Source organism: Crinia signifera, chromosome 2 (genome assembly GCF_055691185.1).
Source record: "Crinia signifera chromosome 2, ASM5569118v1, whole genome shotgun sequence".
Lineage (NCBI taxonomy): Eukaryota > Metazoa > Chordata > Amphibia > Anura > Myobatrachidae > Crinia > Crinia signifera.
The window spans coordinates 118,982,477-119,009,985 of NC_139218.1; the positions used below are offsets into that span (position 1 = coordinate 118,982,477).

The 27,509-nt window shown below is 44.7% G+C and overlaps 1 protein-coding gene across 1 annotated transcript in view; it reads left to right on the forward strand.

The window, feature by feature from the left end:
* Positions 1 to 21,002, forward strand: part of PTPN22 (protein tyrosine phosphatase non-receptor type 22) — a 112,163-nt gene extending 91,161 nt beyond the window's left edge. The window contains exons 15-21 of the mRNA XM_083171056.1: positions 1,122 to 1,261; positions 5,591 to 5,618; positions 7,146 to 7,229; positions 9,174 to 9,283; positions 12,663 to 12,693; positions 18,191 to 18,262; positions 20,519 to 21,002. Coding sequence (XP_083027182.1) covers positions 1,122 to 1,261; positions 5,591 to 5,618; positions 7,146 to 7,229; positions 9,174 to 9,283; positions 12,663 to 12,693; positions 18,191 to 18,262; positions 20,519 to 20,583 — 530 coding nt within the window. The 3' untranslated portion in view covers positions 20,584 to 21,002. The remainder of the gene's footprint in view (positions 1 to 1,121; positions 1,262 to 5,590; positions 5,619 to 7,145; positions 7,230 to 9,173; positions 9,284 to 12,662; positions 12,694 to 18,190; positions 18,263 to 20,518) is intronic.
* The last annotated feature ends 6,507 nt before the right edge of the window (positions 21,003 to 27,509 follow it).

Genomic DNA, 27,509 nt, shown 5'->3' on the forward strand with positions numbered 1-27,509 from the left:
GACCCGATTTTACATTGATTTCAATGTAATAACCCCGCAAACCCACGATTTGTATAGGAAACCCCCCCCTGATGGTTTAAAATGCACCTCTATTGTTAACGCCACCCCAGTATTGACGTCAACCCGAAGCGTGGCGAGCGCAGCGAGCCCCGCGAGGGGCGGCGGTACGCGTCCTCCGACTTTTTCATACCCCCACTATCCACGTCGGCGTGGAGTTGAGAATAGAATAGTGTGGCGAGCGCAGCGAGCCACCGAGCCCGAAGCGTGGCGAGCGCAGCGAGCCCCGCGAGGGGACGCGGATACCTGTGAAGCCCGCGAGGGGACACGGATACCTGTGAGGTATCCGCGGCCCCTCGCGGGGCTCGCTGCGCTCGCCACGCTTCGGGCTCGGTGGCTCGCTGCGCTAGCCACACTATTCTATTCTCAACTCCACGCCGACGTGGATAGTGGGGGTATGAAAAAGTCGGAGGACGCGTACTGCCGCCGCTCGCCACGCTTCGGGTTGACGTCAATACTGGGGTGGCGTTAACAATGGAGGCACATTTTAAAAAATCAGGGGGGGTTTCCTATATATCCTATGGGCCAACCATAAAAGCGGGAACGAAATCGGATCGCATCGCATCGTTCAATATCGTGTATGTGCATTTGTGGTATCCGATGCGATGCGATCCGATTTTTATACGGAGAATAGCATGGTGCGCAATTAACGTAGCGGGCGCCCAGATAGGAAACAAGTACCGCCCCATTTTATGGAATTGCAGAGGCCAGCATTTCCTGATACAGATATACTGGCCTCAGCTGATGGCCATCACATAAATCATGCTGCAGCATAGGGGTACAGCGGTGCCCTGCATAGTAAAAATCCTGTGCATGCTCACATCAGTCATCAGCGATATATGCTAAATATTGGGTTTTTTGCACATCTCTGAATCCGCATCATTGACCATTATGCACAGCCTTGAAACTTCACTTGTAAATTATCACAGAATTGAATTGTATGCTCCAATTGTAATGCATTTTGTACCTGTTTTCTGTTGTTGTTCACTGGGGAAATATATACATGAATAGATGAAACTAGTATGTCTTTAGTATTACTTATTGTTTGTTATTGTTTTATATAGATCAAACCCCTCAAGACCATTTGAAACTGCAATCTATATTGCAACCCAAAGTTCCAAGTGTAAGAATTGGCACATCACTGGAATGGGGCGGTGTTGCCCAAAGTAGGATTGATGATTTCAGACTCATGGGACGCAGCAAGGTACCCAAATACACAATATTATAAATCTATTGTAGAAGTACTATATACATGTGATACCCTCTGAGTATACCCATAGTTAAGGCCAGCACCATCTTCCCAGTGATACCTTCAGATAGATGGAATCCTCACATCAATACCAAAGACTGGGCACATGTGGCATCTTCCCAAATATCACTGGAAAGATGGCACCGGCCAAGAAGAAGGGACCTGTTTTCCGCAAGCAAGAGAGGAAGCGAGTCTCACCCCCCTGCCCCACCCCATGGATTAAAAAAGCACCCTGTAGAGTATGTGGAACCCCACAATTATTTATGTTAACTTATTTTAGGGGGGCATTCCCCCTTTTTAGGCAATGTCCCCAATCATTACCGGGTGCCTTGCATGGCTCTCAATGCCTCTGGTGATGATGTAAAGCATACCTCCCAACTTCTAGGGAGACAGAGGAGGGACAGAGAGATGCGTACTGAAAATTTTGGGGTGTGTCCTAATTAAAGAGGGCGTGGCATATACTTGTGGCTCCCCCGCGAGGCCACACCCCATTTTGACGCATGTGTACAGGCAGCCACACTACTACCGTCAGCAACAGGTGTGGGCATTATATATAGGCAGCACTACTACTGTCAGCAACTGGTATGGGCATTACTACAGGCAGTGCTACTACCATCAGCAACTGGTGTGGGCATATGTACAGGCAGCACTACTACTGTCAGAAACTGGAGTCGGCATATGTACAGGCAGCCGTGCTACTGTCAGCAACTGGTGTCAGCATATGTACAGGCAGCCGCGCTACTACCCTCAGCAACCGGTGTGGGCATTATGTATAGGCAGTACTACTACTGTCAGCAACTGGTGTGCGGCCAGTGCTGCTAAGTAGCTCCAGGGGTGGGGAGGGGGATAGGTGATGTTGCGCCAGCCGCCTAGTCGCTCCGAAGAGGGGGGAGTTGCGGACGCTGCTGCCACTCACCTCCATCCAGGGGGGACCTGCTCCAAATTGCCGCCCTCCAGTGGGAATATGTATAGGCAGCACTACTACTGTCAGCAACTGGTGTTAGCATATGTATAGGCAGTGTTACTACTGGCAGCAACTGGTGTGGGCGTTACATTTAAGCACCGCTGCTACTGTCTGCAATTGGTGTGGACGTTACGCATAAGCACCACAACTACTGTTGGCAACTGGTGTGGGCGTTACGTATAAGCAGCGCTACTCCTGTGGGCAACTGGTGTGGGCATTATGTATAGGCAGTGGTACTCCTGTGGGCAACTGGTGTGGGCGTTACGTATAAGTTACACTGCTACTGTCAGAAACTGGTGTGAACATTATGTGTAAGCAGAGCTACTACTATTATAAATATATATATATATATATATATATAAGCAGTGCTACTACTGTCAGTAACTGTGGGCACTATGTAGGCATATGCAGGAGTACTCGGGCATTGGGTGGAGCATAATATGTGTCGACTCGTAATATCATCTGGGCATTATGGTGTGCAGCATATTGTGTTAAGGGATTTACAGTGTATGGCATAATGTGTAATGGGCATTACAGTATGCTGCATATTGTGTAAGGGACATCATAATGTGTGGCATAATGCATAATGGGCATTACTGTGTGTGGTATAATGTGTTATGGGCATTACGATGTTATTAGTACTTTTATATGGCCATGCCCCTTCCTCATGAAGCCACTCTCCTACATTTTGCTGCGTGCCTTCACCGCGCACTCTCCCTGTTTCGACTGTGGGGGTGTGGCAGTCACATGGCACAGTGTACCAAAATGGCTAGTTACGCCACTGGTTCTGTTGTGCTACTGTGTGGTGTAATTTGGATTGGGAGCACTATTGTGTGGCCATGCCCCTTCCTTGTGAGGCCACACGTCTTGCTTTTGGTCTGCTTTTTTAGTTTGGTGCCGAACACCATAGCACCGGCCCTGGCTGCAGCAGCGTCATCATCACTCCATCCCAAGCGCTGGCTGTAGCCTGGAGGAGGAGGTTGACTGCTGCTGGCTGCTGCCCTGCTGTGCCTCAGTCTGTCTTCAAGGTTGATTTTAGTTTTTAAGTAACGATCAAGAAACGTTGACATGAGTACTGTACAGTACATTGATTCATACATTAATAAATAACCATAATCATGGGGTTTGGGAGGGGGGACACGCGAAACATGCCCATGCTCCGGGCATCATGGCACCTAGCTACACTGCTGCCCATGTGCATCTATTATCTTTCCTCCCCGTACGTATGTTCCTCTATCTCTTGCCTCACCAAGCATAACTCTGACCCCCTCCCCATAAGTGCCCCTGCCTCCTCATGTGCATTTATAATCTTAGAGAACTAACCACAGATCTTCTGTGGATGTAGGCTTCCTAAAAATCATTCTGCCTCTTCATATAATCCTAGACAGACTTGATGATGCTGACCAATGCATCTGGTCAGTGGCATAACTAGATACTTGTAGGCCCCATAGCAAAGGTTTGTAATGGCCTCGGTGTACCACGCAATGGTGAAAAATGTATATAACACATGTATGGGCCCCATAGCAGCTGCAATCCCTGCACCTATGGTAGTTATGCCATTGCGTTTAGGGTCCTCAATGTCACCCATTTCTTTTTGCTTCAAAAAAGCTTGAACAGTAGATCCTAAAATCTTTGCCTGGAAGAGACCTTGTTGATGCATAATAACTACCTTGTGTTTTGCGATTGTGTGTAATTTGTGGTATGAAGCTGTCTTCCACAATTTCACCTTTGTAGCAAAGTTTTGCTGTTCCTCATCCAGTTTTAAGCCTCCTACATATCTCTTCCTGTTAAAAAGGGGGTGTGACCAATGGGGGGGGGGCAATGTCAGCTGTAAAAGGTGTGGCCATGCCCCTGTAAAAAAAAAAAGAAATTAATACATTTGCAGAGGCTGCTGCAGCTGCCTCTCTTCCCCGCTCAGCACACTGCAGAGCAGTGTGTGCTGAACAGGGAAGAGAGGTTGTACTGATGCTGCAGCCTGGGCTCGAGGGGATCAGACCCGGGCCCTGGTAAAAAGTTCTCACTCCCCCCTCTCGACGGCACTGCATGTATGTATGTATGTATGTGTGTGTGTGTATATATATATATATATATATATATATATATATATATATATAGACAGAGAGAGAGAGAGGGAGATAATTACACACACACACACGCAGTGGTACTCATCAAAGTTTAATATACATCATGAACAGTCACAGGGGGGTATTCAATGTGAGATCACGGCTGTCGATCTCCACCGACAGCCGTGATCCAAGCCCGTTTGCGGTCAGATCGACCACAGAACGACAGGCGGGATTCAATGTCCCGCCTGCCGCTCGGTGCAAAGGGGGAGTGGCCGCGAAAATGGCCATGGATTGTCGATCTGCGGCCCAGATAACGACAATCCATGGCCGGTATCGGCAGAACGGGCCCGACAGCTTCTGAAGTCGGGCCCGTTCTGTCATGATCCCTCATCAATGCTGCCGTTAATGACAGCATTGAATAGGGAGCTACCGCTATTTCCCACGTCGGAAATAGCAGCAGCAGATTGAATACACCCCACAGTGTCCAACTTCCTGAGCACCCAGGTCAGCTCAGCTGAGGGGTGGTGTTGGCTGTGAACGAGCACAAGGGGTAGAGCCAAGGTGGTATGCTGGTGTAGCAGCAGTGATTGCATCATCATAGACACAACCCTCTATGCTGTGTCAAGTTTATTGACATTATACAGCGGGTCATGGCTACAGTAACGTTATTCAGCAAAAGTCACATCATTGGTCGCCCAGGCCACCCACTTTATTTGCTAATTAGGCGACTGAACGAGGGGCAGAGGATAGGATCCATACACCACCCGATATTGGAGAGCCTCCTCTCCATTCTGGGAGAGTGGAGAAGTACAGTATGTAACAAGCTGTACACGTAGGTAAATTACCAACATTCCAATGCTTTATTCAAATAGCCCTGAAGAAAATGTGAATAAAGCATCAAAACATTAGCGATTTACCTACCTGTACAGCTTGTTATTACCCAAGTGCCGCTGTTTGTGACCTGTGCCATATGAAAAAGGAGGCATCTGCCATATGAAAGAGTGGCATATGAAAAATGGATCCTAAGAAGTTGAATACATGTGAAAGAAGGATTATGTCATCCCCGAGTAATATAGAAACAAGCAGCAACATTGCGTAGTGGGTACGATTTGTAGCAAATAAATGACAGACTTTTTATGTTATGTATGGTATATTTTATTTTTTATTTGTATATACTATGGCATTGAATCTAAATATTTCCATTGATTTCTGCTCCTAACATTGGTTGTTCTTTCCTGTTCTTAATCATTACAGAGTGTAAAAGTAAAAAGCTCAAGGAGTGGTAAGTTTATAATTTATTTAAAATGAAAGGTTGTTTACAAATCTACAACAAAGGCACGTGATATTTAGTGACTTGAGGAATTCCTCTATTCAGAAAGGAAAGCAAATTTATTAGGAGTACACGAGTTGTCTATACATGATATAACATTCTCTATATTTTGATAGGAGTAGTTGTAGCTGCACAGTATATGGGCATTTCTCCATGAATGTTCACTAGTTTCACATATGTGCCATGTACTGAGATGACATACAAAAATATTCAAAGCCTTTCTTTTCTTGCAAAAGGAATTTGGTACTTGTTTCCTAGAACGGTGCCCAAAAGCAAATTGCTTAGTGGGCTATTCTGTGTAGGAAAATCGCATCGCATGGGCCATTTTAGGGCAATGCGATGCAATGCGATTTCCCTATGTAATTTATTCACTGCTCACTCTGCCCTGGGCAATCGCATCGCATCGCATTGCATCTGCCACAAAATCGCATGCAATCGAATGCAATTTTATAGGGTGTGCGATACCATGACAATAGATATACAATAATATGATTTATGTCCCCAAAATAGGTTTAACGCACCCCCCCCCCCTATCCACGCCACCCCGAAGCGTGGTGAGCGCAGCTAGCCCCGCGAGGGGCGGCGGAACGCGTCCTCTGACTTTTTCATTACCCCACTATCCACGTCGGCGTGGAGTTGATTTTATATAGTGTGACGAGCGCAGCGAGACCCACGAGAGGACGCGGAATACATGTAAAGTAATCCGCGTTCGAATGGTGATTCCTAATTTACTAAGCGGTCATATGCAATATATGGCCACTAATTAGTGGGATATGGCTGCTAAATGCAGGTAAAATATGCCTGGAAAATACACCTCATTTTCCAGGCGTATTTGGCATATTTGGCAGAAGCCTGCACTAATCAGTCAGTCAGTCAGGCTGCAGTGTAAAAAAAAAGAAAAAAAAAAACAAACGGCGTGAGGTCCCCCCATGGCCATACCCAACCCCAGGCTCAAAAGAGCCAGTCCTGGTTTAAAAAATAAGGGAACAAACGAAATAGGGGTCCCCTGTATTTTTTTAAAACCAGCACCGGGCCCAACCAGCCAGCAGGGTAATGCCACAGCCGGGGGAAGGGGGACATTTTATACAAGTCCCCCCGGCCAAAGCATTGTTACATTGCATACTTTATTTTATTGCGACAGAACCTGAATCAGGCCTATATTCAGATACTTACATACTATGGCATTTAACAGACAGTCCTGTTTAAAGATTGGACACTTTTAGACAATCACCAATCTACCTCCCCTTTTATGTATTTTCCCTATCCACATGTATCTAATAGCAAAGTCAGTTCCATTCAATATCTCAGCAGAAACACTTTATTGCACATATTGAGGCCTCCTATAGCAGCTGCCGCACAGCATGGTCTGTCTCCTGGTTGGCCTTATGTTAGATAAATATGCATTTTAATTACATGCATTTAATTATCAAAATATAATTATATATAATTTGCAACTAACCAAAGGCTTGTAAATTGTAGAAAAAACAAGGGACAGATCGAATTCTCCGCCACCTTTACCAGAAAGAACTGAGGATTCCTATGTTATTGCTGAGGAAGCTAGTGGTGAGTATAAAAAGCACAAATATACCACATTTGGATCTTTTATTTAGTCTTAGCAATTTTACATATAGTATATCTAATCTACATACACTAATCAAAGCTTACAAAAAGGGGTGTGGTCTCCCAAAAGGGCAGCATGGCCCCTACCCATGTTTGCCTTAATAGACACTGTCTAAGAGATCTCCCTACTCAAAACCCCCACTGTGTGACACTGCTGCCTGTGGGTGGGACAGCTGGACAGTCCCCAAAAAAGTTCCACAAATATCAGTAGTTTGGAGGGATTGACTGGGTGATTTTTTTTTTTCTGCAAGGAACCCCATACCTCCCAACTGTCCCCCTAAAACGTGGGAACGTCCTGCTTTTTGGGGACGTTCCCGCATCCCTCCCACGGCCGGCAGTGTCCCGCTGTGGGGGGGGGCAGTTGGGAGTCCCCCCCAATTTGACAGAATAGACGCTGTGCGCATGCGGTGCAGTGGCCCCCTTTTAGTGGCCCTATTCATCAAATTAAAAAGTTGGGAGGTATGGAACCCCATCACATTGGTTATGAGGATGAGATATTTGTTTTCTGAGTGTACATACCGTGCATGTTTTCACTATGCGTAAGCTAATTAGTCATGCGTATAAAGATACAGGTGATACAGAGTCATTATCCTTAGTACTAAGTCTTGAAAAGTGATTAAGTGCAGTTATAAAGTACCGGCCAATTAGCTCAAAACTGTTATGTCACAGGCTGTGTTGGAAAAATTACAGATTTTTTGTTGGTAGTTTATCACTCTCCACTTTATCACTTTTCAAGGCTTAGTTAATCTGACCATGGGGCAGATATACTGTACTAATACAGTACCTTGTATAGTGATAAAAGTGGAGAGGGGTAAACTATCAAACAATCCTCTCTCAACTGTCATGCTACAGCCTCTGTTTCAAAAATGACATTTAGGAGATGATGCTTTGTACATCTGCCCTATACTGTAGCTAACTATGATCTATGGAAAGTTGGTCAGAGATGTAAAATGATGGTTTCCAGCTATATTGTGTGCACCATTTATAACGCGTGAGTGATGATGAGCAGCAAATCCAAGTGCACACAATCTGCATACAATCCATTTTACAATCCATTGAGATTGTATGATTGGGTGCAATATCTTTCTGATGTATGGCCACCTTTATAGTGATCAACACTTCTGCTCAGGTAACAGATGCTGCTGATAATCAATAATGAAATAAATCAGTTTACCTCAAAATCCTGGATGATCCAAGTGCTATATTGCTTTGGCTGGTTTCCCTAAGCAAGGAGAACTACAGTACAAGCAAGTTGCATTTTCACAATCTCAATCCCTAACACTGATGATGGCATTGCTGCAGATTAAACCATGGCATGTGTGGTCCAGACTCCCTAGACCGTAGAGGGAGTGGGTACTAATTTCCCAGGCCTGGGTTTGCTGGAGGGACCTGATGGGGACCCTGGTCCAACCCCCCTCTTCCCCCTTCATCCCTCCCGGGCAGCAGCACACACCTCTACAGCATGTGCTGTGCTGACAGCAGGCTCAGCCTGAGTGTCTCACTGACAGTGTGAGAGGTCATGCTGAGCCTGCTGTCAGCACAGCACATGCTGTAGGTGTGTGCTGCTGCTGAGTTTAGAGGTTTTTTCACTACCCTCTAAACATTTTGGGGGCGTGGCCTAAGCAAGGTAGGTGACCACACCTCCCACACTTAGGCCATGCCCCCAACATTTTACCGGGGCCCGGCATACCTCTCGGCTGACCTGCTCATCCTTTGCATGATGTTACATGCAAAGCAGGTGGGACCAGCCCTAGATACAGCATTGCCACTGATTAGGCAAAACTTTTTTTAGAGAGTGGTGTGCAGAAATGTATTACATTTAAAGAGAATAAACAATTTTATTTGTGACAGCTAATTAGCCTCTAAACATAATCTGTTATTTTTCAGGTGTAAAATATGTTGTTTCTGAAATGCCGATGACTTTACAACCCAGTGGCCTAGGCACGAGTGGCTCTTTGTCATCTGAAGAGCCTGGTAAACAAATTACACGGAAAAAGGTAAATTATGCTGCTAGATGGTGACATGTTAAGGGACTTACAGATGCATCCTCCTACAGTGTGAGATGCCTTGGGCAAGTGAGTTGCCAGCTCCCGTGCAATTCTGATAGCAGCAGGCATCTTTTTGGCTGAAAATGCATCTTATACCCCTTTCACACCAGAAAATGCAGGTACCCACCTGGAAATTCGGCCCAGGGATCATGCCGGGGCATTCCCGGGTTGGCCCCTTTTACACCAGGGTAAAAAGAGGGGTTTGTTCGCCACACAAAAAACACTGTTCACTAACCTGCTGCATGTTTTGTTGGTGCGCTATATTTCAAACTACTCTGTATCCCTTTTGCACCAGAAAAGTCCTTGCATTTTCTGGTGTGGGAAGGAGGTGGGGAGAAGGCAGGTGGCCAGGAGGCGGGCAGGAGGTGGTATGGCGGCAGAGGAGGTGGACAGTACTCACCCCGGGTTGCCGGTCCTCGTTGCAGGCCGGTGATCCACACAGGCGGTGGGTGCAGATGACAAGTCAGATGAAAGGCGCAGATGACGCAGCTCACCGGCTGCAGTGAGGGCACCGGAGAGCTGCGTCATCTTCATGCGCCACCTGTCCTGTCATCTGCATCCGCTGCCTGTGTGGATCACCGGCCTGACTGCACGCACCGAGGACCGGCAGCCCGGGTGAGTACCCCTATCCATTTCATAAAGGTCAGGACCCCGGGTTGAACCTGGGAACAACCCTGCTCCATAGCACGGTTGAAATACCCGCAAATTTAGGCTGGTGTGAAAGGGGTATTAGTCCCAATGTAATGTGACTAGGATGCACCAGGAGACTGTGCTAATTATTGTCTGTGCAACTGTGTCTGTATACTAAGGACAACGGAACATTGCATGGGACAAAAGTTGCATCAGGTGCAATTTCAGAAACTCAGTTGTATATCAGATTAATTAGTCGGCTGGTTCATCCTAGTCACTCTGCATTATAGCTAATGATGCATTTTCAGTAAAAAAAAATGCCTGGCTCTTGCAGAGTCTCACAGGACCTGGCGTACTGAAAGAGGCTGTTTGGTGTGATTGTAGCAGTGATGTAATGAGGACAATGAGGATAATCTGTCCGTGACATAAATGAGAATGTGCGTAGTCGCCTTACATTTCGCTTCCTTCCATTTAAAATGGAAATTATTAAATACTGAAGCATGATAATTAACTGTTCATTAAATATTGATATAGAAGAACGTTGGGTACTTGTGTATTATAGCAGCGCCCATCGCATCGCATACCAAAAGGCATGCGATGCGATATCGCACGATGTTGTACAATGTCATACAATTTTTAAATTGTATGACATTGTATATGGCATACAATGCCATACAATGCGATGCGATTAAAAATTGTATAAGCACCCAAATGGGTGCTTACAATGTTAAATGCACCCCCACGCCACCCCCCCCACTATAAACGTGAACCCGAAGCGTGGCGAGCGCAGCGAGCCCGCGTGGGGCGGCGGTACGCGTCCTACGACCTTTTCATACCCCCACTATCCACGTCGGCGTGGAGTTGAGAATATAAATTGTGGCGAGCGCAGCGAGCCACCGAGCCCGAAGCGCAGCGAGCCCTGCGAGGGGACGCGGATACCTGTGAAGCCCACGAGGGGACGCGGATAACTGTGAAGGTATCCGCGTCCCCTCGTGGGGCTCGCTGCGCTCGCCACACTTTAAATTTTCAACTCCACGCCGACGTGGATAGTGGGGGTATGAAAAGGTCGTAGGACGCGTACCGCCGCCCCTTGCGGGCTCGCTGCGCTCGCCACGCTTCGGGTTCACGTTTATAGTGGGGGGGTGGCGTGGGGGTGCATTTAACATTGTAAGCACCCATTTGGGTGCTTAGAAGCACCCTTTAGGGTGCTTATACAATTTTTCATCGTATAGGGGGCAAAAATCGCGTCGCATCGCATGCCATTGGGTGTATAGCATGCAATGCGATTCGATAAAAACATTGTACGACCAACATCGGGGGCGCTGCTATAATACACCGAACGTTGACATTTTGTCCTGCTGGCCCAACGGTGACTTACCTTCTCCTTAGGGTACTTTTACTAAAGATTGATCGTGGGTGATTTTTGGTCATGTTGAAAATTAACATCAACAAAACTCTAAAATAAAAATTAAAAAAGTCCAAAACTGACCAAAGTCAAACATTACTAGATATACCACCTGGTGGCTAAGGTGGCTCCAGTGACATCTTCCTTGTCCTCTTGGTCATGTGATCATCACTTTCAGGTGTTATGGTAAGTATTTGACTGCTCTGCTTAACCCCACAACTAATCCTCTCTATAGTGCCAGCTCATCCCTAATGTCGACATTCTGAAAATGTCAACATTTCACATAGAGAATGTTGAAATGTCACATGTCAACATTATAACAATGTCAAATTCATCAGTGACAACACTGTGATGTTGACATTATGAAAGTCATTGTTATTGTCCCCTATTATATGGTGTGTTGATCACACAATAATGACAATGTGTTTGTCCACTCATCTACAAAAACAATTGCAGGAAAAGTCAACACTCAGATTAGAGAGACGATTACATGGTGATGTTATATGAATGCATACAACGTAAAACAAATTTAATATTTTTCCCCCTTCCTTGAAGCCTGAGGTGGGTGTCTTCACCAACCTGTGCATTAATCAAAATGTGCTCTGGGAATAGGACTTTGGACCCTCTACAAAATGAGAAGGGCCTAATGAGAGGAAAAAGGGTTGGTGGGTCCTCCACCCAAAAGTTTGGAGAGACCCTATCCCTCAACCCCTGAAGGCACTTTAATCACAACTGGTTTTGCTTTTAATAATATTGTAGTCTTTAATTCTGAAGGCAAAAATTAAGATAAGACACCATTTATACCCCTTTTCCACTTGCAAGCTGGGTCGCATCCAGGATTTTGTACCCATGTGTCACCCGGCATGCAAACTCTTTCCCATTGGTGCCCCGACCTGGCATAAATCTAGGCAGGTGACATCATTGGGAGGTGGGGCCGGGGCTGTGCTGGGAGTGGCGGCTTCTGTATTGCAGTAAACGAAACCCGGGTCACATAAACCCAAGTTACCCTTTTCCACTGTCCCTGGACCCGGGAGCATCCCAGGTCCAACCCAGGTAACTACCCGGGTTGGAGTCCCAGGTTTTCCACTAGCAAAAAACCTGGGTCGATGCGCATCCGAGCGCATTGACCCGGGTAATTTTTGCTAGTGGAAAAGCGGTGTTAGTAACTTATAAGTGTTTTATGGAAATGTAATAAACTGGACATGGACATGATATTGTTTGTTAACTTGTATAATGCTTTCTGAAATGTGTTAATGTTCTAATGTCAAAATACTTTTTTTTCTTACTGTACAGAGTTTAAAACTATTGAGGAATGTCAAAAAGAGTAAGTTTGTAACATTTCTTAAAACCAATGGTAGATCTTAATGTGTGTGTATATCTAAGAAAGACAAGGAGTGAGATGCATGGGTCATGTGATACCTGATTATCTAGGCGCATCCCGAGTCCTAGCGCTACCCATTGAGCGCCAACGTTGCTGTGAGAGATCTGCTAAAAATGCCAGCATCGCTCACATATTGGGTGCAATATTTAACTAAACTCCAATGAATTGATTTGACTGTATTTGTATTGTTTATACTAAAAGCTTTGTGCAAGGCTGGGATTTTTAGTAAATATTTTGAAGATTTGTCACAGCAACGTTGGCACTCAAAGGGTTAAGCATAACTGAAGTGGCGTTTTTACTTGTGCATTTAAATGTGTACTTTACACCCTGTAAGTGCATTCCAATCTACAATTTAATAATTGCAGTCCCTAAAAGTAGGATGCGTACATGCTCATGCCCATGCATTATTTGGACAAATCTGCACATCATCGCAAAATTTACCCAACTGCACATTCAGTGGTGTAACTACTGTAAGGCAGCCCCTGCAGCCGCTTGGGGGGGCAAGCAGCAGTGGGGTCTGTGTAGGCGCCGGCACCCGCTCGACGCACTGACATGCTTCTGCCTGCCGCTGCCTGCTGACTGAGCACTGGAGGCGAGTCAGCCGCAGCGTGGGTGTGGCCATGGCAGAGATGACAAATCCCCCCACTAATTCAATTGACTGTACACAGAGCCAGCTATTGGCTACTGTGTACAGGATGGGCGTGCTAGGGCGGCCTGTGATGCGTCGGAGCCAAGGGAAGCAGCAGTGTATGCTGGTCTCTCTTTCTCTCTCCTGCTTCAACTTCTCCGTTATGCGTGTGACGTCATCACGTCACACGCTGGAGAGGAGCCTTGGGGGGGGGGGTGAACAAACTTTTAGGCAGGGGGGAGCAAAATTTATAGTTACGCCACTGTGCACATTTTTGGGGCAGGTAATAAAGCTGTGGTTTCCAAAGTCAGTCATCAAGGAGAACAAACAAATCATGTTTTCCAAGCCACCTGTGTCTTTTTTAAATGGGACCATTGCTCTTTGGGGACCGAGTTTGGGAACCATTACTATACTTCCAAACCATTCTAAACTTTTTTATTTTTTTACACAAAATGTTGGGGCAACAGGTAGGAATGGAGAAATAAGAGTAAATAATGTACTAATAGCATTTAGCTTGTCCACCATTGATCTTAACCCTTTGAGTGCCAAGTGAATTTGTCAAAATTGGTGTGAAAATTGTAAATCAAATATTTGTATTCATCATAATGACCTGTAATGTTTACCTTTTATATAGGAAATTCAAAGTTGCAAAAGACAAATAACTCTTTTTGTTGGGGCAATCTTTATTTTCAGTTTATAAATATTTTATTTGAATACAATAAAAGATAAGTGTATTAATGTACACAAGTGGGGATTGTCATACAACAATATACAGTGCAACTTGAAGTTGTTAAGACATAACTTTTAATATAATCCATTAAAATTCACAGAAAAGCATTTTAATATATATCATTAAAAGGGTACTTGTGTATTATCATGGTGCCCATCACATCGCATCTCATACCTTATTTAGTGGTATGCGATGGTATGCGATGCGATATTCGCGTTAAATGACCCGGAATGTACAATTAAATATCGCATAGCATCGCATTCCAGCAAATGGCATGCAATGCGATGCGATTTTTTATTGTACAAGCACCCTGATGGGTGCTTGCAATGTTAAATGCACCCCCATTGTCAATGCCACCCCCACTATCAATGCCAACACGAAGCGTGGCGAGTGCGGCGATCCCGCAAGGGGCGGGGGTACACGTCCGCCGACCTTTTCACACCCCCACTATCCACGTTGGCGTGGAGTTGATTTTAGATAGTGTGGCGAGCGCAGCGAGCCACCGAGCTCGAAGCGTGGCGAGCGCAGCGAGCCCCGCGAGGGGACGCGGATCACTTTACATGTATTCCACAGAAGTAATCATAAAAATTAAAGCCCTCGTACTGAATATTGTTTAAAAATTGTGGAATTTCAAACGGTACTTGTGTAGTTTCACGGCGCCAGCATGGCGCCGTGCGTCTGAGTCCCCTTGCGGGGCACGCTTCGCTCGCCCACGCTGCGGGCTCGGTGGCTCACTACGCTCGCCACGCTATCTAAAATCAACTCCATGCCAACATGGATAGTGGGGGTATGAACTATACATGTTGGCATGGAGTTAAGTTAGTTTATTTTACATAGTTTGCCGAGCGTACAAACCGGAAGTAGCACGGCGCCATGCTGGCGCCGTGAAACTACACAAGTACCTTTCAAACTAAACTAAAATGATTGTCTGACTATAATTAGAACTTGTGCACTGGTCTTCTTCCCCTTTCCCCTTTCCCCAAACCTAACTTATATAGGAAATATAATCTTTTTTACACAACATTTTTATTTCAATCTATAGTGCTGCTTTCGCATAATTCCTAGAGTAGCGCCCAATATGCATAATGCCCAGAATAGTGCCGCTTTCGCATAATGCCCAGAGTAGCTCCGCATACGCATAATTCCCAGAGTAGCGCCCAATACTAATAATGCCCAGAGTAGAGCCCAATATGCATAATGCCCAGAGTAGTGCCACTTTCACATAATGTCTCTCTCCTCTATAATTTGCATACTGCACCCTCCACTAGTAGCTAATCACTTTCCTCCTAGCAGCTCAGCTCCTCTCCGTTCTCTAGATGCCTGAAGCAGCTGCTTCTAATACCAATATACAAAAAATGACATATTTGAAACTGCGCCAAGAGCAGCTATATAAAGACCATCAAAAAATGGAGGTCGCCAAACCTCCTAAAGTCCAAATACAACACACAAATAATGATGGCCCTTTAATGGCGCTCTTATCACCTGATGTCTAAGTATATGATATCTTCCTCCTTGTTAGAGTTTTTCTCTGTGTCGTTCTCTCCTTGTTTTTCAGTGGTAGTTCATAACAAGAGAGGAAGAGAAAAAAAAAATATATAGTATAGTATGTCTGGGACAACAAAATATAGTATTTGCCGCAAGGGATACGAATCCTCCCCTATATAGATTTTGATGTTCTACTGTTCTTATGGGATCACCACAGTGCTTCTAATACCAGTCTACCCAGTGTGACAGCAGACATGGGTCCCCCACAGTTAGCAGCCAATGTCGCTCAATGGCCGCAGGCATAGCTACTTGTGGGAAGCTGCTGCCTGATTTTCCATGCGGGGCGCAAAATGGCATGGGCGGGGTGAAATGGCATGGGCAAAAATGGCTGCAAAATCGCGAAATTGCCGAGAATTTGCCAAAACCACGTGGATTTACGGCAATTTCATTGATACACATGGTTTTCGCCAATGCTGGATTTTTCGCCAGCACCAGGATTGAATAGGCGAATGAAATTAGCACAAATAAAATGGGCATAAACTGCAGTATTTTGAATATATCCCATGCTGTACAAAAATTTGCTTAACATATTCCCTATCAAAGAAATTACATAAGGGTAGTCCTGTAGTCACTGGAATGTCTGCTGTCTTGGGAATGATGTGTGTGTGTGTGTGTGTGTGTGTGTGTGTGTGTGTGTGTTGTTTGGCACAACACCAGTGGATTACTCTATGAACAGCCCAATTACTGTTGGAGTTGATTTATTGAAGTATAACAGGTATAGCTGTACTCAACGTTATATATACACTGGTGATGGATCAGAGCTCTCATCAAACTGGGGTTCTATATAGCTTACCAGCCAGTAAGTGTATTTATTTATTAACAGTTTCTTATATAGCGCATACATATTCCGCATCACTTTACAGAGAATATTTGAACATTCACATCAGTCCCTCCCCCAGTGGAGCTTACAATCTATATTCCTAACCACATGTAAATGCACATATGCACAGACATTCTAGGGTTAATTTTTGTTGGGAGCCAATTAACCTAACAGTATATTTTTGGATTGTGGGAGGAAACCGGAGTACCCGGAGGAAACCCACGCAAGTACGGGGACAATATACAAACTCTGCACAGTTAGGGCCATGGCGGGTATCGAACCCATGACCTCAGTGCTGTGAGGCAGTAATGCTAACCATTACAACATCTGTACTGCCCGTACTGTATGCTGCTTGTAAGTAGTTGTGTAGGGTTGGTGGAACATTTTTAAATTGGGTAATCACAGGAGTCTCTCTGACGCAAAATCATGTCACTGCTTACACAGTTTTACATAGTACGGACCTACGTACTGGCTGCAGTCACATGTGCAAGAGTTGAGACTGTAGGAATGCTAGTGTGTGTAGGGCGATGATAAAATTTTTTGATATTAACTAGAAAATTAGGCGGAGGGTATGAAAAGTAAAATTTTATAGGGAGGGGCAGGACAAACTAGTAAAGAAGGAGAGGATGCGGGAACAAAGCTAAAACCAAGTATGAAGTCAAGGGGACATTTAGTTCACAAATTATTATACAGTAGGTTGGCTGAATAAAGAAGTCAAGAAAGAACACATTATTTGAAAAAAAAAATCTTTTAAATATTTTCCATTTGGTATGTCTGCTAGATTTACTTAATACAGATATTTCCTCCTCGTACATGCAGTCAGGCCAAACAGCCCCTTTTGGCACACCAGGTCGTGTGAGAATATTCTTTGTCTTTTTGGTGAAATTCATCTAAATCGAAAGGCAACTAGGAGGTACAAGGAGACTGTGCTTATTCATTTGATATACACATTTGATATGACAAGTGTATACTGTATCTGTGTGCGACTGAGTCTCTGAACTGGAAGCAGGGCTGCCAATAGGAGGGGTGCTCTGGGTACAGCTGTCCCAGGCCCCGGCCTCTGGAAGGGCCTTGGCAGCTCATTTTGCTCACCGCAAACCCCCACCCCAACTGCCTTCGCTGTGCTGTGCTCAGTGCACCGAACAAAGCAGGTCCCTGAGCACAGGCTTATTCAACCCGGGATGCCGATGGCCTATTAAAATGCAGCACCGGCTGGTGAGTCAATCAGAGCTTGCGTACCGGCAGCCGTCCTGATTGGCTGCCGGTACGCAAGCTCTAATTGACTCAAAAGCCGGTGCAGCTTTGAGTTGAAGAAGCCTGCGCTCCAGGACCACTTGGCTGCAGCTCAACAGAAGAGGAGATGGGGAGCAGGAGCCGGGTTACTGTAGGTCAAGTGAGGAGGGGGTCCGTACTGGAAATGAGTCCCGGGCCCCAAAATTCCTGACTGGAAGTGCTACAATGTAGCAGCTAGTTTTTTACCATTTCAGTTCTTTTGCTCTGCATATACACTCAGTCACACACAATATACAAGTGTTTCTCTCTTGAGGCTAGATATCTGCATAAGCATTTGTCCCCTGAAGTTAAAGATTGGAGGACTTGGTTTTTCCAAAGCAGTAAGTTTGCTAAAGGTATTTCTAATCAGTTTGTTCAGATGAGTTGAGATTTCTTAAGTCAGTTTTCTCCAAGTATTAATTATTGTTTTCATATTCCTTCATAGATGTATGCAATTTGGTAAAACAAGAATCTGAAACTTCTCAATCAAGTGGTTCCCTCTCATTCTTAAATTTTGGTAAGGCCTTTCTTATATGTATAATGTCTGTAGTCCTAGACGTTTCCATGCAAACCACAATGTACTATATCTGACTATAAAATACAGAGGACAAAATAGTAATGTAAAATGATTGCAGAAATATCAGTATTATTGATTTTGCGCTTTTGAGTCAAAGATTTCTTAATCCAGTGGTTCCAAAACTTAGATATTTAAGACCCACTAACAGTCCAGGTTTTAATGGTATTCATGCTTTTTCAGTCAACATAATAACTGAGCGGCTTATTAAATCAGCTGTGATTACGCATGGATAGCAATAAAAAATAACCTGCAGGGAATTGTATTAGCCTCTGAGATTGGCTGATGTGCAGGATGCCAGATGATCTTGGTGAATGATTGTCGCTTAAAAAAAAAAAATCTGAGATCGTCCGGCATCCCGAACATCTGACAATCTTGGACACTATTATATTTCCCCACTGGATTGTTAGGGTTCATTGGCAAACCCTGGCTCAATTGATAATGAGGTTTCAATATTTCTGCATTATCATTTTGTTTTTTTGGGTCAATATTTTCCATACGTAGGTTGGCGCTGTTGGTGCAGTGGCAGCCCTTAGTGAACTTTAAGACTTCATACTTTATAGAGTAAATACAATCTATAATCTCAAAAAGTTTATGTAGTCATTATGTCAACACCTTAAAAATGTCAACAGTCAAAAGTAAGCTTAGTAGCTGCTGCAGTAGAGATAAGATAGATAGATAGATAGATAGATAGATAGATAGATAGAGAGTGAACTTGGTGCGGCTGGTGGTTTATTAAATAAAAATGCGACAATACGGTGTCTTTAGTCAACGTTTCAGTGCACTTTATTTGGCACTATTGTCAGGATATATATAAAGCACATTATTAAATAGGCCTTTTATTTCTGTAGCTGAAAGTGTATGAGGCGGATGTATATACAGTAGGGTGCATTAATCAATGTAGGTAGAATATAAAAATATTACAAATTAACTTTGGTCAATCTAACATTATAATAACAAAAAAAAACAACTTAAAATATATAACAAGGTAGTAAAATAAAAGAGTATATGGTCTATTACTTTGCTGTTTATGTATGTCTACATGAGATGTCCAAAATGGACATACTTTTATTTGTGACTTAACGGAAAATCAAAAATCACCATAGGGGTAAGGAGGATACTGGTTAGTCTGTAAATTAAATAAAAATAACCTAATTGAGTGTAGGGATGGCCATCTGTGTTTTTGCCATCGATAGTTGCCATCAACAAAAGTGCAACATGCCATCGCTAGTGTAAAACTATGCAATGGGTGACCATCGACAGTTTTACATATCAATGGTCATCCATTATGTTTGAGTGATTGGCCTGTGGTCCAATCAAAACACGTGGGTGGGGCTTTGCGGGTGTCAGGGGCAGAGCTATGGTCCGTGTCCTGGCACTTGAGTGTGTTCTACTCTTCTTGGTGGCACCCCTTCATGTTATTATTAGATGATTTTTGATCTGCATTGGAGGGTCATCAATTAGAATCTGTGTGATTATCCTTTTAACTTGTATAGGGATGATTCATACAAGTATGCTGTTATTACACCCGCATGGTGACCACAAATAAAAATATGGATATTTGCCTGTATGCAGATTTGTGTCACACAAGATATGTCTTGAACATGCATTCATCTCTGTATGAACCCCTGTTTTTGTTTTTTGTTTAGCTATATATTATACATTGTTGCAGTGGCGTAGCTAACTTTTGGGCACCCCCCCCCCCGCCGCCACCCCGCCAGGCACCCGTCCCGCCGCCCATGCAAACCCCCCCCCCCCCCCCAATCCCCCGCAGCCTTACCTATCGCACTGGTCCCGGCGGCTCCGTTCTTCTGCTGAGGACCACCACAAAATGGCCGCCCCCATACAGCAGACAGTTTCAGAGAACAGTGTACTATATGGGGGCGGCCATTTTGTGGTGGTCCTCAGCAAGAAAAACGGAGCCGCCGGGACCAGCGAGATAGGTAAGTCTGCAGGGGATTGGGGGGGGGGGGGGGGGTGTAACTATAGCACCACAGCCCCCGGCGCCCTCACATGCACAGCGCCCCCCTGCGGTGGCGGGGGCTGCGGTGCTATAGTTACGCCGCTGCATTGTTGAGTAAACAAATCAGTATATGATTTATTTGCCCACTAATACTTCGTCTTGTATTCTGTTGCATAAACTTCAATAATCTATCAATTCTTCTATTCTAACATATTTTTATTATTGACTGTTTTTAGGATTTGGAAATCGATTTTGTAAACCAAAAGGTCCCAGAAATCCACCCACAACATGGAAAATATAATATGTACTTCCTCAAGTGACTTATATGGTTTAATTGTGCTACTTCCATTTTCAACGGGAAGCTTCTGAACATTGAGCTTTAACATTTTAACACAGACACTGTGCTTTCATTAGTTATTATTTACATTTAGTTTGTGACTGTTCAAAATTGGAATTTTTTTTCCACGTTTCTAAAACTGCTGTACTCTTATTTGCATAGGATTATCCTTAGAGCTCCGTGCAAGTGATAATAAATTGATTTCTATGTGACACTTGGGGCGAAATGTAATAGGGTGCGATTTTTTAGACTAAAAAAAAATCGCACCAAATCGCACCTTTAAAAATCGCGTTTTTTGCCGCGAATTCGCATATGTAATGAGATGCGAATTAGCGGCAAAAAAATGCGATTTGCCGCGATTTTTAGTCATGAAAATGTGCGCATTTTCAGTCATGAAAATGTGCGCATTTTTATAAATGCGCTTTTGTGCAAAAAAAAAAAAAGTAAAAAAAAAAACGGCGTGGGGTCCCCCCTCCTAAGCATAACCAGCCCCGGGCTCATTGAGCCGGACCTGGTTCCAAAAATACGGGGGAACAAAAAGCATAGGGGTCCCCCGTATTTCTGAAACCAGCCCCGGACTCTTGGACCGGTCCTGGTTCCAAAAATACGGGGGACAAAAAATCTGGGGGTCCCCCGTATTTTGAAACCAGCACCGGGCTCCAACAGCCCGCGGTGTCATGCCACAGCCGGGGGACACTTTTTATACAAGGTCCCCCGGCCAAAACATGAGCACCGTGGCTGGTCAGCCTTGGACGGGGTACCTGGAGGAGTGGGGACCCCCCCAATAAAGGGGTCCCCCCCCCCCAGGCTTCACCCGTCCAGGGCTGAAGCCCGGGGCTGTCACCGGCGTCCGTGGCCAGTGGACGCCGGCCTGATAGGGTTAAATTCATCATACATATCATTACATTGCTTTTTACCGGCGAACTACAAGTGCCAGCAGACCTCCCCCGCATGCTGGGACTTGGAGAACCACAAGTCCCAGCATGCAGGGCATTAATGGGCCCGCTGGGACTTGTAGTCCACCTGTAAAAAGAATGTTTATAAAAAACACACACACAGAGAAGTACAAGTTTATTACACACACACACCTCAATTTTACACAGCGTTACTTACCATTCCTGGATCCAGCGCTGGTCTGGCTGCTTTACAGCCGGCTCCCCCCGAACTGACAGGCAGCGGGGAGAAGCGGCTGTCTCCGTCGCTTCTAACAGCCTCTGTAGCGCTGTCCGAGTGCTACAGAGGCTGAGAGCGTGATTGGCTGAGCTACAGTATGCGTCTCCATGGAGACGCATAGCTCAGTCCTGATTGGCTGAGCTATGCGTCTCCATGGAGACGCATACTGTAGCTCAGCCAATCACGCTCTCAGCCTCTGTAGCACTCGGACAGCGCTACAGAGGCTGTTAGAAGCGACGGAGACAGCCGCTTCTCCCCGCTGCCTGTCAGTTCGGGGGGAGCCGGCTGTAAAGCAGCCAGACCAGCGCTGGATCCAGGAATGGTAAGTAACGCTGTGTAAAATTGAGGTGTGTGTGTGTGTAATAAACTTGTACTTCTCTGTGTGTGTGTTTTTTATAAACATTCTTTTTACAGGTGGACTACAAGTCCCAGCGGGCCCATTAATGCCCTGCATGCTGGGACTTGTGGTTCTCCAAGTCCCAGCATGCGGGGGAGGTCTGCTGGCACTTGTAGTTCGCCGGTAAAAAGCAATGTAATGATATGTATGATGAATTTAACCCTATCAGGCCGGCGTCCACTGGCCACGGACGCCGGTGACAGCCCCGGGCTTCAGCCCTGGACGGGTGAAGCCTGGGGGGGGGGGACCCCTTTATTGGGGGGGTCCCCACTCCTCCAGGTACCCCGTCCAAGGCTGACCAGCCACGGTGCTCATGTTTTGGCCGGGGGACCTTGTATAAAAAGTGTCCCCCGGCTGTGGCATGACACCGCGGGCTGTTGGAGCCCGGTGCTGGTTTCAAAATACGGGGGACCCCCAGATTTTTTGTCCCCCGTATTTTTGGAACCAGGACCGGTCCAAGAGTCCGGGGCTGGTTTCAGAAATACGGGGGACCCCTATGCTTTTTGTCCCCCCGTATTTTTGGAACCAGGTCCGGCTCAATGAGCCCGGGGCTGGTTATGCTTAGGAGGGGGGACCCCACGCCATTTTTTTTTTATAAAAACACTTTTACACATTTTTATTAACAGAACCATGCACAGATCTCAATGATCTGTGCATGGTTCTGTCAAAATCGCCTGTCAGAACCTGGTCTATTTTTTTTGCGATTTTTGGTAACATTGACCAAAAATCGCACCCTATTACATTTGCGAGTTGTATACTTTATAATGGGAAAACATCTGGATGCGAATTGAAATGTGACTAAAAATCGCACTTAGAAAAGTGCGATTTCGCGGTAAAAAGTGCGATTTTTTACCGCGATTTTCAACCTATTAAATGTGCGATTTTCGGAAAATGTGCGATTTCGGCCGTTTTTGACCAAAAATCGCACATGTCTAACAAATCACACCCTATTACATTTCGCCCTTGATTCTTATATAAAACCACTTGATGACCACTTGATGTTTGGTGTTCACTTTTCCATGACCAGATTAAATTTCTATCTTTTTTTTTGGGATGCCTCCAGTTAAATGGGAACAGTTTTTTTTCTTTCATTCTACCTATAGTAATTTTTGTTTTGTTTTGTTTTTTCAATGTTTTTTATTGGTAGATCACAGAAATGGTGTGTATGCACAGTACAATTCAGCATACAATTTTAACTAGTCAAACTCGCATCGGGATCGCACAGGTTTTTTAACCTTGCGATCCTGATGCGATACCGATGCACGCTCCCGCACAGCACAAATCGAAGCCAGATAGACAGGGCTGCATTGACTATACAGTATATAAAGCAGCAATCATTTACACTGCAAAAACAGTTTGATTTTGCAGTGTAAATTATTGGTGCTTTCAAAAACTCAGTAGCGCACGCAGGGGGGGTTTCTGAGTACCCAGAAACCCCCCCAGGAGTCTAAGGGCCCGACTCTGAAAGCTGAGGGTCCCCTCTTTCCAAGGGTATAAGAATTTTAAAAATCGGCCCTTGGGAACCGGAGATATCTGACTTCAAAGCAGTGGTCCCCATCCAAGCCTGTTAATTGCTCTCCCTAGTCAGATATTTCAGGTTCTATCTGACTTAGAGTTTTTCTGAGGGTATATTCCAAAAGTTGGGACTCTCCCCCTTTGAGGGACACTAGAAGCTTGTCTCTACTGTTCCCAGAACCAGAGATATCAGCCTTCCAACAGCTGGTTACTGCTCCAGCTCCACACACCTGGTATGTAGTTTTATATACTTGTTGGCAGATTGCGCTGCCTCCTGAACTCTGATCCCCTAGTCCCCAATACCATTTGGTAGGTGGGATTCTCTAGTTTTTAATTCCATTAAAATCTAAGAAATCTATTTCCAGGAACTGGATATATCAGCAGTCAAGCAAGCTGTCCTCCCACCAGAAAATTATGAATAATGAGCCCACTCCACTATACACCCCTCCTCTGCGTATTAAACATCCTCTACCACCCTGGAAGTTATGTATCAGGGCCCCTTCATTCAGCCCAATGCCCCCTTCTCCCACCCCATCTCCCACCATCTATGCAGTAAAGGGGTCATTTATTAATATGATTATTTATATACATTTGGTTTATCTATAATACTTTAACTGACCCGGCATATACTGGGTCACCTAAGTGTCCATCTCCGTGCTTTGCTCCGCCCCTCTGGAAACCCCCTTCTGAAAATCCTGCGTTTGCCCCTGAAACTGGAGATTTCTTACGAAATCTCTCACTTTCTGACTCTCTCATCCTACATGATGCATTGTTATTTGGACAATAGTGGAAGGCCCAGTGGAAGGAGGAAAAACGGTCATATGGGATGAGCGTGTTTAGTAGAGTTGCTATATAATTAATGACTTCCTTCCTTAGACTGACTATCTTTTGGTATGACCACCTTATATGCAGTAATGAACCATCAGAATCACATCCTCTACAGCAGGCATTCCCAACCACGGTCCTCAAGGCACACCAACAGTGCAGGTTTTAGTGATATCCAGGCTTCAGCACAGATGGTTTAATCAGAATCACTCAGGTACTAATTAAGTCACCTGTGCTCAAGCCTGGATATCACTAAATCCAGCACTGTTGGTGTGCCTTGAGGACCGTAGTTGGGAATGCCTGCTCTACAGCATCTACCAGATAAACCAGAGTATATTTTGCTGAGCTGAGAGGGTACATAGTATTCTACGCACAGTAGTTTTATATTGTTTTTCCTGCTACAGAAAGTAGTGTCTTTTTTAGTAAACAAGTATAATACATAAATCCTTATTTGGAGGAATGCAGGCAAAAAATATAATTTAATGGGCTAGTTCTCCTAAGCATTTAAAGAACCCGAGAATGAATGAACCCGAATAAGAACCTGATGGCATGGCCGCGAATTCGCAGCAGCCAGCATTCAGTTAAGCCTCTGCCCCGCAATAGTAAAAATCCCCCTTTACGAATCAATGTGCATGCGGCTGGATGTGTGTGGCTACAACTCCATATGCAGCAATGCAAATATGTCTAAAACCAATCATAACAGGCTCACCATCAAATCATTTTTACACTGGCCACAACTCTCAGTTAATGCGTAGCCCTGGACTTATTTGGTGGTGCAATGGATAAAGGCATATCTGGGCTGGAGCTGATGTTATAAAGCCTCCCCTAAAACGCTCAGGCATGCCAGTGTTTTTCTAGGCACGCCTGCATTTTTCTTAACACTCTCACTAAATGGCCAGTTTCCTCCCTCAGATGCCTACTTTCTGTCAATCACTTTGTGAACGATGAATATATAGGAAAAGTAGCAAAACTTCAGCACAGAATGGCCTCGGAGTGATGTTACATTTCATGAGGGCATGGCCACTCTTCTACACGGAATAGACGCTGTGCAGTGGCGTAACTAACATTTTTTTAGATATTTGTTTAGATATTGACATCGTCTTAAGTAAAGTTAAGCACCCCCCCTTACCCCTCCGCATGCCACCGCCGCATTCCTGGTCCAGCACCACAGATATCCTCCCATTTTGTTGTGTAATTTTTCATTAGAACTGCAGGAGACAGAGCCAGGAGGATATCTGCGGTGCCGGACCTGGAATGCGGCGGCGGTGGCACTCAGCAGGCTTGAAAAAGTCTCCAGTTGCTTAGGAGACGAAACGCGTTGCCCCACTTCCGCCAGTGCCTACCGCAGACTCGTCACGCACTTCCGCCCTTACCCCCAGAGACTTTGCCGCATCTACATCCGGCCGGACCTCTGCCCCCACTATGAACGTGTATCCTGGCGTCTGCCACTACATGTGGAGCCGCCTGCAGTGTGTAACATCCCGGCACATGGATCTTCAACAGCCCGCAGAGGAGCCGCTCCTTAATCCTCAAACCAGTGAGTGTTACTATACCCGCATCCACGAGTGTTATATCGGGACTCCTGCATATTGGGCTCATTATTAAACCTAGCCTCTCCTGCTTACACTAATACGCAGGCATCAGCAGCTCTATATATTCGCCAATACCTGCATGAACTTACTGCTTGTCAGCCTACTTGCTAACTCAGGTCTTTTGGCATACTAACCCATCTGCTGCTTCAAAGGCTACTAACTGTTTGTTTATTCATCGGCTATCTCTGAGCGGATAAAAAATATTGATCAACACTTTAATCATTTCTGCTGGGATGCCAGCAGCTTTCCTGACAGGAATTGTGCCAAGTCTGCGTTTTAACCCCTTCCTGACAGAGCCAGTTTTTGCGTTCCTGACAGAGCAATTTTTTTTTAAATCTGACATGTTTCACTTAAGTGGGGATAACTTTTTTTTGCTTTTACTTATCCCAGTGATTTTGAGATTGTTTTCTCGTGACACATTGTACTTCAAGTTAGTGGTAAATTTGGGTCGATACAGTCTGTGTTTTTTTGTGAAAAATACCAAAATGTCGTGAAAAAATGGAAAATTTTGCAATTTGCAAAATGTCACATTTTCTGCTTGTGAGACAAATAAACATACCACTCAAAATAGTTAATAACTAACAAAGACCATATGTCTACTTTATGTTGCAATCATTATTTCAACCTCCTTTTCATTTTTTTGGACACTAGGAGGCTTCAAATATGAATAGCAAATTCTCAAATTTTCAAGAAAATTTCAAACACTGATTTTTTTAGGGACCAGTTCAGTTCTGATGTGACTTTGAGGGACTTGTATGTGAGACACCCCTATAAATGATGCCATTTCAAAAACTGCACCCCTCACAGTATTCAAAACAGCATTTTGGAAGTTTGTTAACCCTTTATGTGTTTCACAGGAATTAAAACAAAGTGTAGGTGAAATTTCAAAATTTCTTTTTTTTTGCAGAGTTTCAATTTTAATACATTTTTCTAACGAACACAGTAGATTTTACTAGAGAAATGTGACTAAAAATTGATTCCCCCAATTCTTTTGTTTTCATAAATATCCTATATGTGGCCCTAGTGTGCACGTTGACCAAACCACAGGCTTCATAATAGAAGGAGCACCTACTTGATTTTGGAGCCTCCTTTTTATGAGATTTCTTTTTAGGCACCATGTAGGTTTCTAGGCACCATAAGTGCTAAAAGTTAGGAACCTCCCCCACAAGTCACCCCATTTTGCAAACTACACCCTTCAGGGAATTCATTTAGGGGTATAGTGTACATTTCAAACCCCCAGGGGTTTCACCAATTTTGATACAACTGGGCTGTGAAAATGAAAAAATTTAATTTTTCATTTTCACAGCTCAGTTGTATCAAAATTGGTGAAGCCCCTGGGGGTTTGAAATGTACACTATACCCCCTGATGAATTCCCTGAAGGGTGTAG